The sequence below is a fragment of the Bombus pascuorum genome, chromosome 2 (genome assembly GCF_905332965.1).
Source record: "Bombus pascuorum chromosome 2, iyBomPasc1.1, whole genome shotgun sequence".
NCBI lineage: Eukaryota > Metazoa > Arthropoda > Insecta > Hymenoptera > Apidae > Bombus > Bombus pascuorum.
Window position 1 is genome coordinate 18,532,578 of NC_083489.1, and position 16,203 is coordinate 18,548,780.

The 16,203-nt window shown below is 32.4% G+C and overlaps 2 protein-coding genes and 1 long non-coding RNA gene across 9 annotated transcripts in view; 2 read left to right on the plus strand and 1 right to left on the minus strand.

Moving 5' to 3' along the window:
• Positions 1 to 12,731, plus strand: part of LOC132916820 (lachesin-like) — a 61,921-nt gene extending 49,190 nt beyond the window's left edge. The window contains exons 6-7 of one of the 4 annotated variants that reach the window (XR_009660202.1): positions 8,397 to 8,553; positions 9,736 to 12,731. Coding sequence is in view for 3 of the 4 variants with exons in the window: in XM_060977171.1 (XP_060833154.1) it covers positions 8,397 to 8,503 (107 nt within the window). In the remaining variant the exon portion in view is untranslated. Of the gene's footprint in view, positions 1 to 8,396 lie in introns of all 4 variants that reach the window. The other 3 variants (XM_060977172.1, XM_060977171.1, XM_060977174.1) reach the window with 3 other exon arrangements.
• Positions 1,204 to 8,009, plus strand: LOC132916825 (uncharacterized). 2 transcript variants are annotated; one of them, XR_009660204.1, is made up of 3 exons: positions 1,212 to 7,275; positions 7,362 to 7,523; positions 7,680 to 8,009. It is a non-coding gene; the product is annotated as an uncharacterized LOC132916825 (long non-coding RNA). The 2 variants fall into 2 exon arrangements; XR_009660205.1 differs by having other exon boundaries at positions 1,204 to 7,523.
• Positions 12,713 to 16,157, minus strand: LOC132916815 (probable cytosolic iron-sulfur protein assembly protein Ciao1). 3 transcript variants are annotated; one of them, XM_060977166.1, is made up of 5 exons: positions 15,903 to 16,157; positions 13,565 to 13,934; positions 13,373 to 13,487; positions 13,133 to 13,297; positions 12,713 to 13,061 (listed from the first exon to the last, which is right to left on the minus strand). In XM_060977166.1, exons 2-5 carry the CDS (start codon positions 13,922 to 13,924, stop codon positions 12,793 to 12,795), a joined length of 909 nt encoding a protein of 302 aa, XP_060833149.1. In that variant the 5' UTR covers positions 13,925 to 13,934; positions 15,903 to 16,157; the 3' UTR covers positions 12,713 to 12,792. The 3 variants fall into 3 exon arrangements, with proteins under 3 accessions (XP_060833149.1, XP_060833147.1, XP_060833148.1); XM_060977164.1 differs by lacking the exons at positions 12,713 to 13,061; positions 13,133 to 13,297; positions 13,373 to 13,487 and adding exons at positions 14,485 to 15,001; positions 15,128 to 15,589 and having other exon boundaries at positions 13,699 to 13,934; positions 15,903 to 16,149; XM_060977165.1 differs by lacking the exons at positions 12,713 to 13,061; positions 13,133 to 13,297; positions 13,373 to 13,487 and adding exons at positions 14,441 to 15,001; positions 15,128 to 15,589 and having other exon boundaries at positions 13,699 to 13,934; positions 15,903 to 16,149.
• Between the last annotated feature and the right edge of the window lie 46 nt (positions 16,158 to 16,203).

A 16,203-nucleotide genomic window follows, 5' to 3' on the forward strand; every position in this document is an offset into this window, starting at 1 on the left:
ATTATGAAATGGAAAATCACCAAAAATGAACATTCCTCTTTTTCCCCTCTTACTTTTCCATTTAGAAGAGAAGAAATTAATCAACCATCCGGCTTAATTGCTTTCCATGCGTAATAAATGAATAATTCAAAGGTAATAATTATTTTAACGCGCATGTTTAATGGCTTGGAAAAAGTTTGGAATCTGTACCGTTCAAATTTTGTTTTCCTTTGACATTGAAATAGCTTGAATTCTGATTCTACCTTGAAAAGAGATATCGACGGCACATTTGCAGTTCAGTGGCTTGTTTAACCTATTTGCAACGGATGACATACTGGTACGTGTCGAAGCTTTATTAATATTTTAACGACAATAAATAACGTACCGGTATTCATAAATTCTAGTTGTTTGCTTATATTTCTATCAGTTATTGTGACAGCGTCAATTATAAGAAGAATGAATATTCATTGGGTTCATGTTGGGACGTAAAACAGACAAAGACTATAAATAAAGTAACTGGTAAACATTCTTTTTTATAGTTTATGTTATTTTCTTTTATAAGAATTGCTTCACCAAAGATCATCTGAAAATCAGTGTATACTGTATACGGATAACGATGTTTCTTTTTATACAATATGTTACAGTAATAAAAATTCATCATTCCATTTGACCCTTCCAGGAATTTCTTTCTTAATTCGTAGGAAAAATGATCCTTTATTAAAGATATCTTTTTGGATGATTTTGTGATGACCACATAACGTATGTACTAAAATTATAAGGCCAATTTTACCAGATGCAAATATATTTATCTCTTAGTTATTAAATAACTTACAAAACTACAGTGTTCTGTATACGGGTATTAATCATAATATTTGTCTCTTTGATACTTCTTTTCCTCATAACTTCTTTTCCTGTATACATTTTTATATCATTAAAAAAGTTATAAAATTTCAGAGTTTAGTTTTGAATGGCTCATCCTATATGATAGTTAATATGTTAACCAAGAGTTTAGAGGCTAAGGTTTTACACGAGATTGATACTGTTGTGATTTAGTTAAGCTAAAATTAGGGGGATAATTGGTATAAAGAAGAGAGAAGAAACGAATGGCTTGACGTTTGACGGTAATTAACTAGCTTAATTATAGTAATTGTCTGTATTCTTCGGAAAGTGGCTTTTGAAGTTTCAGTTGTTGCTCATTTGTTACGCATGAATGTACATTGTACATAGGTTTCTGTTCTTTGTAGGTACACGATGAACGAAATACCTTGTATATTTATTCGAAACAATCGGTGAATTACGTTTTGTGGAAACTGTAAAATGGCCGAAGTACCTGAAACCAACACAATTAACGTTTTAATTGTATAATGTGTCGAAAGTTTTAGGACCATGAAGTTTCCAGTATAAAATGGCTCTCCACAAGTTGAAATTGAAATTGCAAATGTTCTAGATATCAAGTATCTGAAATTCATTATAAATTAACATTTAATTTGTATAATATGCAGAAACGTTTAAAACATTTCATATATCCGATGAGATCACAAAGCTGTTTAAACGAATGCTTCTCTAATTGAAACTTAATTAAAGTAAATGCGAGATTGGAAATAATTTCATGATTGTGATTTCACAAATTTCTTACGTTTGCTTTTATGAACAGCTTATTAATATATAAGCTCTTCGTATCTGATTGATTTATTATCAGAATCCTCCTGTATATAATTGAACGTAACATTATTAGTTAATTCTCCAAGTTCCAAGTCCCAAGTTACAAATCACCAATGATAATTAATTGTTTTGCAGAACAGTAACAAGCTTGGTAATAAAACAGGTAGAGTTTCATGAAACAATTTTATAAAGTATAAGCCAGCTAAAAAACTTTGCAACAGAAGCTTATAATCTTAGAAGTTGTCACTTGCCAATTAACTGTGTATTATTAGTTCATTAATTATCGTGCAAGAAGATTATCTTATATGCTTGACTAAGTATAATAATTCATTTATTAATGGGTTTCATTTATTAATTATCTTCATGTTATCAGAGAGGTTGCGTGATGCAACATTCACGACGATTAGTACATGCGAATACAGTTAAGGATTTGAAATCAATAAGGATTGCACGTACTTATGTGCTACACTAACGGCAACCATTTGCTGGAAGCAAGGTGCTATTCCAGGTTAAGCATCGATCGGTTAAAAGGTTACGGGGAAGAAGCGAAGTACAATGCATTTTTCACACAATTTTTAATTAATTCCTACTTCTTCAATTTCTACGAGAGCTTTATCCAAAGCTACCTTTACACCGAAATCTAATCCTTGGTCAAGAACCTAGCTGTAATGGACGACGTCCATCTTGTGGTCAATCAAAGGTCACCAGCGGTCATTTTCTCAAAACCATTCCCGCCATCTACCTAACCACCGTGAATGCTCCTGAAGACTTCCCTTCTGCTCGTCCGACTAATTCCGTGAACAGCGTCCAACTCAAATCACTTTGTGCAAAATAATCTATTACTCGGCTGGCTTCCCTTCGGCAATACTTTCACACGGCACAATCCTCCATGATGAAATTGGAACTTTGAAAAAGTTTCCACATTTGGTGCAGCATTTCTTACAGCGTTCTTTACGGGAGGATCCAATCTTCCAACGAAGCAGGAATTTTTACAAAAAAAAAAAAAAAAAAAAAGAAGAAGATGAAAAAGCGCAGAAATATGAATAAAGAAATTGTAAGAATAGAATTGGAGAAGAGTAATAAATAAAAAAAAATAGTAGCAGTAGTATGCAATTGGGTTGGCAACTAAGTGATTGCAAATTTTGTCATTAGATGGTATTGATAAAATCCGCAATCACTTAGTTGCCAACCTAATAGATAGAGCTGAATTGCAGAACAGAATTTCAACAATAAAAAATATGATGAAATATGAAAAACGAGAAATAAAAATGGCAGAATAAAGACACCATGAAAAGAACATTCAAGAAAAATTCTAGCAGTTAAAGGTATATACATCAGTAATAAAAGCAATACATACATATTGGGGACTGAATCAAAACTGAGGTTATGTTTGCTACGCACACATGATTGCTGTACAAGTTTTGGTTTCTTATCGTTTTAGGATTCAGTCAATTTGTTCGTGGAAACACCTCGTCATGTAAACTTTACCACTTGTCGATTTTACGATCGTGTCATATCGTAAAAACTCCTATGATATGATCGAAACTTTTCAAACAATACATATATTGCGATCAGAGTACATATGTATTTGACGCTTGAAGAAAAGGTGAATTTTGCTGAACAAATAATTCTGCAAGCCATTTGAAGTTGAGCACGAGGATAGAAAATGAAATTCGAGTATTACGAATTAACCCTCAACTTACCTAATACAGTAAAACTTGGGGGATATTTCATATCTCAAGAAACGAAGAAAATTTCTCCAAGTATGGCTGGTCCCTTAATTGAGCCGTCTAGGACGAGAGAGGGTCAAGTCAAAAGAGTCGGAAAATCGAGTTAGCTCGACGCTGCTGTTCCACTGAAATTGAATAGCAAGCTTTAAGTATGAATTTCACAAGATGAGATGAAATTGATTTACTTGCCATTCTAGACTGCTTGATCATTTTGAGTCGTATGACCAAGAATAGAAAGGACAATTGAAGGTGAAGAGACAGAGCAGGTTCTTAAATCTGCTGTTAAAAAACAGTGGTTCTTTTTGCTCATTCTTTCTCTTTCCCTTCATTTTTCATGATGAGGAGAAACAAGTATAAAAATGAGCTATACTTTTGGACAATGCAATTTCGCCCCGAAGACTTTCCTCCTATGGCCATAAAAACAATGGAGTTATTTAGATGCTTCCACTTTATATAATATAATGTAATGTCGAGGAGACGCGACTAAGTTTACCATCTAAAACGTCCCTCCTTACCTCCTCCTCTTTTCATTAGCCCACAATGTACGATGATTTGAAAATCTTCTAGAAACGTAAGATTTGTTTTGCAAAGTGATAAAATACGCAGTACAATTGAACGGAGGATTATACCACATGCGAAAATAGGTGGGAAAGTTTTCAAGAAAATAAAATTTGAAAATTTTATAAGCACGCGTCAACTTGACTGATTTCTTATTAAATGAAAGTGGAAGATGGTAAAGTAGGTATTTTACGTGCGAAAATGTAGAATAAAATTGTTTTATTTAAAGCCAGCGTTTTGTAAAAAATCGGACTTGAAATTTCCTGCGGTACATTAATTAGTCAAATCCGATTCTCATGAAAATAAAGCCTTAAACGAACAAATTTTATCACTACATTTTTTAACATATTGTTGAATGTAAAACAACCTTCTACCATATCCCGTATAATAATGTGATATTTTATTAATTGTTACAATTATCTAGAAGTTTACGTATTATAGTTATTTGACAAATTAAAATGCAGAATAATATACATACAGAAGAATTTTGGCACTTTTCAAAATCTATTATTCATCATATTATATCCATTTTTACATTTTCCACCAACTCTTCTACGTTTGCATAAATTAGTACAAAATTAATGAAGTTAAAACTGTTTTAAACGTTAATTAGAGACTCTCCTAAATCTAATTTTAGTCACATGCAATCTTTTTTGACCGAGTTGAATGTTACCTGTTATATTGCGTTCATCTTCATCTTACCATAAAAGGGATAAGAAATATAAATCGCCATCTTGAATCACCCTATCTGTTGGAAGATTTTATCTGAGCTGCCCGATAGATTGCAGCTCTGTCCCCCCCCCCCCATGTGATTGCTTGAATACACTCGACACAGTTTTACATCGTAATTGATAACTCGCTTGGATATTCGATTTTTCTGTATGTTCAGTTTCTCGATTTCTCGTTCTAGCTACTAACCACGACCCATCAATTTACTATATGAAGACTACAAAACACGATACACAATAAATCAAATTCCTTGTCTTTTAAGGAGAAGCAGTTTTAAAATTTAGTACGTCATTAATTAATCTTATACCACCAAAATTGTCTTTTTATTTGAATGTAGATCTAAAGATTTGTTTTTTCATATTCTTTAAAATATTACTTATCTTAATAATTGTACTTTGGCTTTTATAAAACTGTACCAATTTATCAACTATTTTTTTTAAATTTGCATCTATCGACCCATGCACGTGGCAGATAAAAGAAAGACTAAAATTGTTACCTACGCTATGAATTTTAGTAACATTGTTCTAATTTTTTACCATATTGATAACAGCTATCTGTTCTGTGGTGTATATAATATTTGTTAATTGCTCGTATTTAAATATAAATCCGTTTTGTAAAAATATGGTGCCTTTTATTCTGCCTTCGGTAGAATTTTTCAAGTTTTGCGCGACTCTTGTACATTTTAAATATGTAAAAAATTCTATAAAAAGTTACTAAAATACTTCTAGATATGTAGTTTAAGGTTACAACAGTTAAAAATCTTTCCTCTTTGTGATTATTTTGCAAAATGAAAATCAATATTCTGCCGAGATCATGGAAGATATTGAGTGTGTCATTTAATGATTAAACTCCTTCTGTTTAATTATAAAGCAACATTAAAAGAAGGAAATTATTGAAAATGCGCTTATCTATACGTATTTTTCCCTGTGATCTTCATTCATAATTATACGTATCTTCGGAAATATGGCTTTCAATGGTATAGCCCATCTTTACCAATATTTACAGCATATTTCGAGACAGTAAAGATCGAATTACCAAACACGCCAGCCGACAGTAGCGACGCGACGAAAGCAAAGGGAAAAATTTTTAGCTAAAAACGAAGGAACAGTGAAAGAGATATTTCCATTAACACGACTTTCCATTAACTGGTCCGTTAATGAATTCTCGTTAAAAACTACTCCGTTGTCGTAATCGTGTTTCTGCTGCAAAACTCTGAACTCTCCCCCTCCTCTTTTTCTCCCTTTAAAACAGAAAAAGAGGAAAAGGGTAGCGTGTGACGGAGGAAGAGCGGGAGAGATGGTGGAAGGAAAAAGAGAAAAAGAAACGGTGCAGTATTTCATAACACGTATACTATATAGGAGAAGGTTCGTCGTTTCTCACTGGGCTTTGACCACGTTTACAAAACGAATGAATCCGATCGTTCTCGCCAGAAGATAACGGTCTTAGCAAAAAGCATTCGGTTGAGTGAGAAGAGTAATTAAAGAGATTTCTCAGAGTGCACGGGGCGCGTCGAGCTGAGCTCAGCTATTGTTGTAGTCACCACCACCCCTTTTCCTAGCAAAACCATACTGCCGTAGAGATAGTCTTCAGGAACTGGAATTCCGGATTAGGGAGTCGGGCAGGATATGTCTGACAGAGAAAGATAAACGTCTATCGACGACCAGCCCACACCGGTTTATCATAAAATCGATATACAGACCGTTGTCTATAGTCTCTAGTAAAGATTTTGCTCGTTCAAGGCAAGACTGGCAAGAGCATCTCTCTAAGAATCGTATTAGTAATGCTCTCCCCTCCCTTCCTCCTCACTTCCTGTCTTACTTTTACAATCTTGTCACGTGGCTTTTTGTCACGTAAATGTCGCATACATCATACATGGCTCTCCATATAGATCGTTTTCTAACCTAATCTCCGGGAGCTTCGAAGTTCTCCTTCGGAAGAGAATCCATTTGTATATGACACCCTATAAATTTTTCTATCATTTATCGTTATTTATCATGTTTCATTTTGTACTTCTTTTTCATTTACAGACATTCTATTTGAAATACAGGGTGTTCCAATATTGATGATACAAATGAGGTAGAGGTAATTCTACGTGAAAAGAACAAATCGAAAATATAGAATAAATTTGTTTCATGGTGAGGTTTTGTTTTCGGGAAAATCAAATTTGGAAATTTGCTTAATAAATGTGAATTTGATTAATTACTAACTGAGTACGAGCTGGGTACAATCAACAAAAAAATTTATTCTATAATTTCAGCTTATTTTCACCTCTTCATTTGTAACATTAATACTGGGACACCTTATATTATTTACATAACCTCTTTTATCTTCTAATTTTCTAATTTTTTTATTTAATAATTTTTCTTATATTTCATTATCATTTTATTCCTTTATTTCATCATTTCTCAGACCTTAACGACGCATAAGAACAATGGTGGGAAATATGTACAGTGGGGAAATACCCCGTGATAGAATGCAGACTGGCTTCCTTAAGCAAGCGACTCCTCGTCGCAGACTATAATAGCTATTATGCCGCGTTAATGCGTCTATACTCGGAGAAATCAGAGAAACACTCGATGTTAGAGTCACAGGATACAGAAGAGGCCATCATATGGTGGTAAAAATGTCTATCTACACAGAAAGAGCTTTTAAGGTATGAAAATCACTCCCCTTGCAAAGGGATGATATGCTTTTTTCTTAAAGGTGTGGTTGGAAGATTCTTCAGACAAGCACAAGGATCCACGGGTGTGGAAGAAGACTGTTAAAGAGCGTTAAACATTCCGGCAACAATGTACATACTGATGGTGGGAATTATCCACATGCAGGGTGTTAGAAAGGGAAAAAACTCAAGTTTTCTTTCAAAGGGTACTTTCCTTTTTGATAGTCTCGTGAATATTCAGGAGCAAATTACAATCTTTCCTGCTTTCACGGTTAACACGTAATCGCTGTAGTAAAATCCATTCTGGGATTATCGAGTTTTGATTACAATTTTTTAACGCAAATTTCCCTATTTTCGTCTAGTGGGTACCAACAAAGAGAGAAACGTAAGAAGGAAGCAGAATCGACCGACCGAACCGAATTTTGAATTCGAGTCTCCTGTTTACTACAGGCGCTTTCATCTTACAGAATCTTATATTCCAGATGGCCGTTGTATCCGTAGGAAAATACAAAGTGGAAGGAAAAATCTAAATGTACATATATCTGAATTCAGAAAATTTTCTGTAAACTTTAGAGGAGAATTATCGTATTATTTAAAATTATCAGGATTGTAACACAAATTAGTATTTTATCTAACCTAATTCTCAAGTATTCATAATTTCAAATATCTTCAAACAAATACAATATATGCCATTTCTCTTAAGATTAAATATAATATAACATATTTACTAAAAGGTTATAAACCTAAAATCGAAACTGAACAAACGCCAAATTATTTCATCTTCAAAAAAAAATCCAATTTGAAGAGAAATTCACAAAGAATACAAAAATTTAATTTTTGAATTTAAAAGAATATAACGTTATCACAGTGAAAGAATTTCTAGTACTCTTTGTAACATTTGTTTGATGGAATTAACATTGCAAATATTTACTAGAGCATCCTCTATGTGTGTGTGTGTGTGTGCGCGCGCGTGCGCACACGCACACGCACACATAGCGTGGCGTAGAGGAGAAACAATTCCAATAAGACGACGGATGGTAGGACGGAATTCAATTTGAATTTTAATCATTGTTCGGCAGGGGAACATCCAGCAGCGATGCAACACGGTGGCCAACTGAGGCTGGCAAATCTGCCATTCGTAATGATCTCAACGACTCTGCTGGCCTTCCTGAATCATCGTTATTGAACCCAGCTACCATCATGGGATCACGAAATACTCATTTCAGATATTCATCGGTAAATCTCTCTCTTCCCTCTAACGGCTCGTCGTGGAAACATTTAAAGGAGGAACTGTCACGGTGTTACGCTGGAAATTTGATTTTTGCATGAATACGTGCTGAGCAGCTGCGCTTTTGAATCAAATCTTCGAGTCGAGTTGTTCGTAATTTAATCGGGAAGTACGAGCGAACAGGGAATTCCTGATTGCAAGAACGTAATATCTAAAGGAAATTTTCATCAAAGTGGAATATATTTATTTCTGTTAATATTATTTGTAAATATTTATCTCTGTGTTCTGCTATGATATATTCATTGTAAAATTATAGTACTTCTTTTATCATACAGTAGCTACAAAACGTAACATACCAAAATTTGCACATACCTGTATTTTTTAATGATACATTCCTTTATTAAATTCTAATTAGCCTCATTTTCATAGTATCAAATTCTTATAATCATACTATAGTACTGTTAAATGATACGAAGTTTAATATAATTGAATCTAATTGATTAATATGCAAATTTTATAATTGATACAAAACTGTACAAAATTGAGCAAGTGGTAGCTCTTTTTGGTAGCTTTATTTGTTTGATCTTTTAAGTTTTTTCTAATTTTTTATTTTTTATTTTTAATGTAAATAATAAAAACATAATTAACTTGAGTACCTTTAAAAACAGTAATAAAGAAAATATCAAAATAATTTTTAGTTAATTAATCTGATTTATAATGAGAAATTTAAGAACAATAAAGGTTTATTTAGACATTTACGTTGATGAATTTTCGAAGAAATAATTTACGAGCACGTACTTCGGATAACGTCCCACCCTCATTTATAATAACGTAGACAGTGAAGAAGGAAGTCCCTAAACGGCGGAACTTAACCTGGACAGGGTTGGTCTAACGAAATCTCTTGAAAACTTTGTAACATTAAATACCCTCTAAACCATTAACCTGTTGGCTTCATAGATTATTCATATTTAAAGCGCCATTACGAGCGAACGAAAGTTCATTAAAAGGTGATATTCATACCTTGTCACCTATTCTTGTAAGATCCCTCTATGAACTGTTCACATAAACAATTAAGTAATTTAGCTTAAAAGATATTATTATTATCATTATATATTAAGCCTTGGATAACTGACTTTAATAGAAAAAGACAAATATCATATTTTATTAATGTAATTTTTCATTATTTTTAGGTTAAATTAATACGTCACTAGTAGTCGCTTTCTGAAAATTGGAGAACTTCTGACCACGCAGAAAAATGGCTGCTACGAAGAGGAAGTGACAACCATCTTGAAAGTATACGAACCACGTTAAAAAGATATCGATGAGAAATGGAAACCGTAAAGTGATATTATTGGATCAAGAACACGAGGAGAAAGATCTGTGAAGGAAGAATAGAAAAAGGTGAAGGTGGAATCGGACCATATTGCGGCACAACGGATGCTGAATGTATTATAAGAAAAGTAGTCTGTTGTAACGAAATAATATAAGACTTAATCTATTATAGGGTGTTTCAGAATTGAGTAATAAAATGATGCTTTTTTTATTTTATAAATGCACGTTACGAAAGAAGTTTATAACATAAGTTATAAGATAAACTTATAAAATATAAGAGGAAAGTTTTTTTTAGAACGACCACCATCTTAGGTAATGAAAGTTAGATCAAGTTTCAATTGATTTAGATCTCTATATCCATATCTGAAATTTGACGTGAAAGAATATTGATTTAAAATATGGGTACTATAATTTATGTACAGTCTCTCCTCTTTTCTATCTCAATTTCGCTTTCATTTCAAAAGATACTATAATATATGTATTTGGACCATTAATAACTATTAGTAATAAAATAAATTTCTATTCCTTCAATATAATTTTTCAATTTTGAGACATCCTATATTTAAAAAAATAAGGTAAAAAATGAATAAAAAGTAAACTGTCGATGGTAATAATAGTTCGTTGAAGACGAACCGTTTACTGCTGAACAAACTACGATTTTATTTGCTGTGTTACAGTTATGAGACAATACATTGTACTTGCCAAAGGAAATGTACGAATTACTGTTGAAATGCAATTAAGATTTTTAACCGTTTCGTCATAAACGATTTGTTATACAGAGTGAGTTAAGTATAAAGTTGTAAGTTGATCTTTCATAAATCACTAAATATATTGACTTCATATTTTTAATTAAATAGATCAAATAGCCTAATCACTTACAATAATTTGTTTTAAATGACTAAGAAATTAAAAAGAATACTTCAAATACATATTATACAGTTTAGTAAGAGTTATTATAAATAAAGAATCTAATATCTAACTCCATTTAAAATAAATGAGAAAATATCACTCTATATTCTTAGATGTCGCCCTACAAAAATTTATTTACAATGATTGTCCATATGTGTTATTTAATTTAAAAAAAATGTCAATATGTACAATGATTTCTGAGAAAATGACTTGTAACGCTTTATTTGTCTCACTCTATATATGGTATATAGACTATGTTACAATTTCTAAAGCACGAGGAAATACTGGAGAAAATTTGTTTGTTTTGTAAGATGACAAAACGGGAGAGGAGGAATCGTGAAAATCGTTTTCGACCGTGTAAATTGAGAATCCGGATTAGAGACATGAAATAAATCTGGATTATCTTCGAATTCGATTCGATTCGATTCGATTCGATTCGATCAGAAAAGAAAATAAGCGTTTCACGCTAGAAAAGACAGTGATAACAAGCAACAGTAATGTTTGTTACGAAACAAAAAAACAACGCAATCATTTTTTCGTTTTGTTTATTGTATTTTATTATTTTGTTGATAATTACACGAATGTCTGAATAAAAAAATAAATAAGCGGTTTTTCGATGAAGATTCAAAACAAACATCAGAGACTATGTTCATATTAGAATCACTGTAAAAGGTTAGTCGTGGCTAACAAGAGTATACTTAGGAAATTGTCGCTATGTATATCGAAAACCGAAATTCAATCGAAAATATTGATCGGTTTGAAAAGTAATATGCTAAAATATAATAGTAGAGATCGCTTGAACTTAAATTAATATTTTTTGGAATAAACTAATAAACAATTGTATCGATTGTAGAAAGTCTCCTATGGGAACCGAACGGGATTTCTAATAAGAATATAGTTCTGATTTAGGTGGTTGAATCGTGATATTAGCGGCAAACCATAATCCGTTATCGCAGTATAGAAAACGTTAAACTCAAAACGTAAAACTGAAGAAAGATAACCGACTAGGAACAACGGATACTATTAATCTAATAAAAAAATCATACACCTATTCAGTTTTCAGTTTCACGTTGTCTGTTCTGCAAATACTCTCGATAAATGTTACACACGATCCATATTTTTTGGGCATCCGAGCTCAGGGTATACTTCCACACCGTTTTCGGTGACGTAGAAAAATTGCAATTTATAATGTGTTCATTGTGTATTAACGCATCTCGTCGTTGGTGTATACACACATATACATACAAAAAGAAAAAACAGCATCGTAATAGTGAACAAAAGTAAGAAATCAGTTGTTAGGATCGTAAGTTCGTTGAGTCACGAGGGTCAAGTTGTACTTAAGAAACTCTCCGTTATAAAGTAACTAAATACTTTTCATCTATCGACCTATGAAGCCAGAAATGGCACAATATTGATGAAAAAAGGAGAAAAAGAATTGAATGCGTGGACCCAAAATTAAAATCGTTCTAATTGGACCAGAATAACGACTGTTAATATTTTATTTAGTTATAAGTTTTCAATAAACGTCGGTTACGTACGTACATTGTTAAAATAAAGTTTTTTCTCATAACCATCATGTGCGTGTATTTGAATGAGCGTGAATGAGATTATGAAAATGATAAACGAACGAATGATATATTATGTGCAAAAGAAATATTTCAGTAATCAGATTAAGGGAAAATCGATTCTATAGCGGTTACACATGTTCAAAGATTAATTGCAAAAAGTAGTTTAAGCGCGTTACACGCGAAAATCGAAACGCAGTTTCTGTTATAGCTGTAAATGGTTTCTGTTGAACCCGCAATATATTATAATTTGTTTATGTACTTATCTTCTCTGATATCTCTCTGATTAACTTTACCAGATTGAAATAAAAAATTGTCAATCCCAAAATAGGACAGGTAATTTATAATATTAATAATAAAATTTTATCATATGTAACGTATATTTCCATCCCAATGTTCATGTTATATTAACAGTCTTTTATTCTCTTCGTTTTTCTCAAATTACACAGTTTTTAGAGGATCAGCATCATTTTTTGATACTTGTACTAACACAGACTTGTTCAACAATTCATTTAAAATAGGCGCAAATGTTTTCAGAAAACCACGTTCGGAATCAGAATGATTTGTTAGAATCACATTAATTCCTTTGTGTGTTGCGTCAAGAATGTCATGGTGCAACATTTCTCCTGTAAGATACAGATCTGCAAATACGCCTTTTAAAACGGATGCTCCAGCCCCAGCACAAAGTGCGACAGTTTTAATCGAACCATCTGAAAGATAAAATGGAATTGCAGTATATCAAATTTACAAACTAATTTGGAAATTAACAAAAAATTAATACCTGTTAAATGTGTGCGAGCTAATCTAATGTGTTTCAAACCAGTACATTTTTTCACTAATTGCACAGCTTCTTCAATAGAAATTTTATTTTTTAAAGTGCACATTCTTCCATAGCCATTATTTTTATTTCCGACATTTGGTCGAATTGGTGTGCTACTTTCAAGCACTTAAACATATAAAATACATTCAAGTACAAGGTAATTATAGAATATTTAAAAAATATTATACTTTAAATTTATACCATTCTTAAATGCTGACGCTAACCAATCATTTACTCCTCCTCTTATTGAATCAAAACTAGTATGTGGAGAGTACACAGCTATTCTATTTTCTAAACATTTTGCAACAATCTTCTCCTAAAAATTCTCATTTAAATGACAATTTATATAAAATCTCAATTTAGTATAAAAAATCAGTAATAAGTTTTCATTACCTTCCATGAACTAGTTGTTACAGACTTTATGGGGGCAAATATTAAAGGATGATAGGTAATAATCATGTCTGTTTTCAAGTCTAAAGCTTCTTGCATCACAGTTTCAGTCAGTTCATTTGTTAGAAGAATATGTGAAATAAGTTTGGTTTCCGTAGGTTCAACAAGTAAGCCTACGTTATCCCAGGAATCTGCAAGTGATAGATCAGCAAACTGCTTCAACGTATCTACAACTTGTTTTAAAGGCACGCCAGTAACATTCACTTTTATGCCACTCATAGTACAGAATGTATTATGTTTGAGCGTTATATCAGAAATTAGAGCTTTATAGGTTTGCCTCAGTCCACTAAAATGCCTGAACATTTATAATAACCTAAAACACAAACAAGCAAATCATATTCAGATTATCACAAAATATAGTAAACACCCCCCTCCCCTTCCCACTCATCCCCCCCCCCAAAATCCCACAACGCATAAAAGTAATACACCGAGGAGTCCTGTTTTGCGGCCAAGTTTCAGGACAAAATACAACACACACAAGAATACACAAAAATCACGCACCAATGCGACTTAAACCCAAAAAAACAAAAAAATAAACGCAAAAACCGAAAACCCACGACACATATTAGACCATGGCTACGTCGTACCGACGCGTATCGGTACTTTTGCCTAATCCACCCTACAACCGAAATTCATTGTTTATTGTGAATAACATACACATGTAATACTCATCTTCTTGGACAATAAACGTTATAAAAAAAAAAAAAAAAAAAAAACAAAATATAGTAAGAATATTTAGTTAACAATAAAGGGAGGAATGAATAATGAATAAAATAAATAAATAATTCATTATTATTTATTATGAAAAGATAATATTACATAAAGCAACAATTATTCGTTATAAAACCAAATTTTCACTAAACCATCATCACTTGCTGATGCAAGTTGTCCAGGAACAGTAGGATGCCATTGCACACAATTTACATCTTGAATATGAGCAGTGTCCATAGAACAGACCATAGTAAAACTTGGCTGATGAGGATCAGAGTCACTATCCTCTTTAAATATTCTAATAATGTCATCACCACATGCAGTCACTAACAAGCCAGTTGTTTTGCACCAATCAATGTCATAAATTGTCCTTGTATGATAACCAGATATAGTACACACACATTTCCAAACTGATTTATTGTTGGGTGTAACAATTCCTGGTTCATTATCAGGTTTGTACTCTTGCCATATTTTCACTGTTTGATCATCACTACAGGTTGCAATTCGATTGCCCTCCTTGTTCCATGCGAGACTCCAAACTGTTGATGTATGGGATGATAATATATCTATGCATGACCAGTCATTATCCCCTGCATCTTCTTTGAATATCCTTACTGTATTGTCATAACTAGCAGATGCAACAACTTCTTCATTAGGATGCCACCTTATCTACAATGATTTAAACATATATTTATGATACTTACGTAATTCATTTTGATAATATAATAATAGTAATATACATTTATATTTAACCTAAAATAGTAATATAATTAATAACATAAAATAATTACTTACCTTCTTCACATCTTGAGTATGAGCATTAATAACAGCAGCACATTCATATTCATCATCATTTACCTCCCATATCCAAACAGATTTATCACGACTACAAGTAGCCAACAAATGACCACTACAAGACCAACTAACACTCTTCACTTCGTTCTCATGTCCTTCTAATGTTGCATTACATTCAAACTGACCCGACTTATTGTCCCACACAGCAGTGGTCGAATCAAAACTAGCAGAAGCTATGTAATTTCCACAAGGGGACCATGCTATCTCCCTAATAGTTCTAGTATGACCTTCCATAAGGATGGTTTTCACAACCCATTTTGAATCTTGTTGTCCCCATATTATAATTGTTTTGTCTTCACCACAAGATGCAAGGCAAGTACCATTCGGATGCCAACAAACATTCCACACCCTTCCCCTATGACCAGTCAAGGTTTGTTTTAATTCCAATGTTCCCATCTCTACCTGCAACAATAAATGCTTTTTTTTTAAGCTTAGTTCAACCGAGCATGTATACTCGTAAATAATATTATAAAATATTACTGTCCGGGGAATATGAGTGAGAAATGTTTGTGCATCGTATTTAAATAGAAAAATTTTTTAGAGTTTTTAAAAATGTTAAGTATATAAAAATGTTGAAGGATAAAACAATTATTCAAGCTTTTAAAAGAAGTTTCTTCTAGATGAAGATTTGAGAATTATATTAAAGGTTTGTGAAATTATGCGAATGAAAAAAGAATGTTCAATACAATACGATGTATTATGTTCAAATACTTACGATGTACGTTTTGACAGTTTGTTAATTTTACAGTATAAAAGCAAAAAATATCAACAAACGCTATCGCTTGCATGAAATTATGATGTAGAATATGGACACAACACGATTAGATAAACATAAGTGATTGTAGAACACAGTAATGGAAATATTACGTATACCATGTAACCATGAATCGCCATGAATCATTGACTGATAAGATGATGAATTATTTAAAATACTACTGATGTATATTTAAATCGTTATTTATAAAAACAATTAAGATTGAAATCTTTATTTGTCACTAATTTAATAAACAGAATAG

What these genes read in the sequence shown, in the direction of transcription:
- LOC132916815 (XM_060977164.1), bottom strand. Translation starts at nt 15,583, where the DNA reads ATGGGAACATTGGAATTAAAACAAACCTTGACTGGTCATAGGGGAAGG. An exon ending in ATACTCAAGATGTGAAGAAG is followed by an intron (nt 15,002 to 15,127) that starts GTAAGTAATTAT and finishes AAATCATTGTAG; the next exon opens with ATAAGGTGGCATCCTAATGA. An exon ending in TGCATCAGCAAGTGATGATG is followed by an intron (nt 13,935 to 14,484) that starts GTTTAGTGAAAA and finishes TTTGTGTTTTAG; the next exon opens with GTTATTATAAATGTTCAGGC.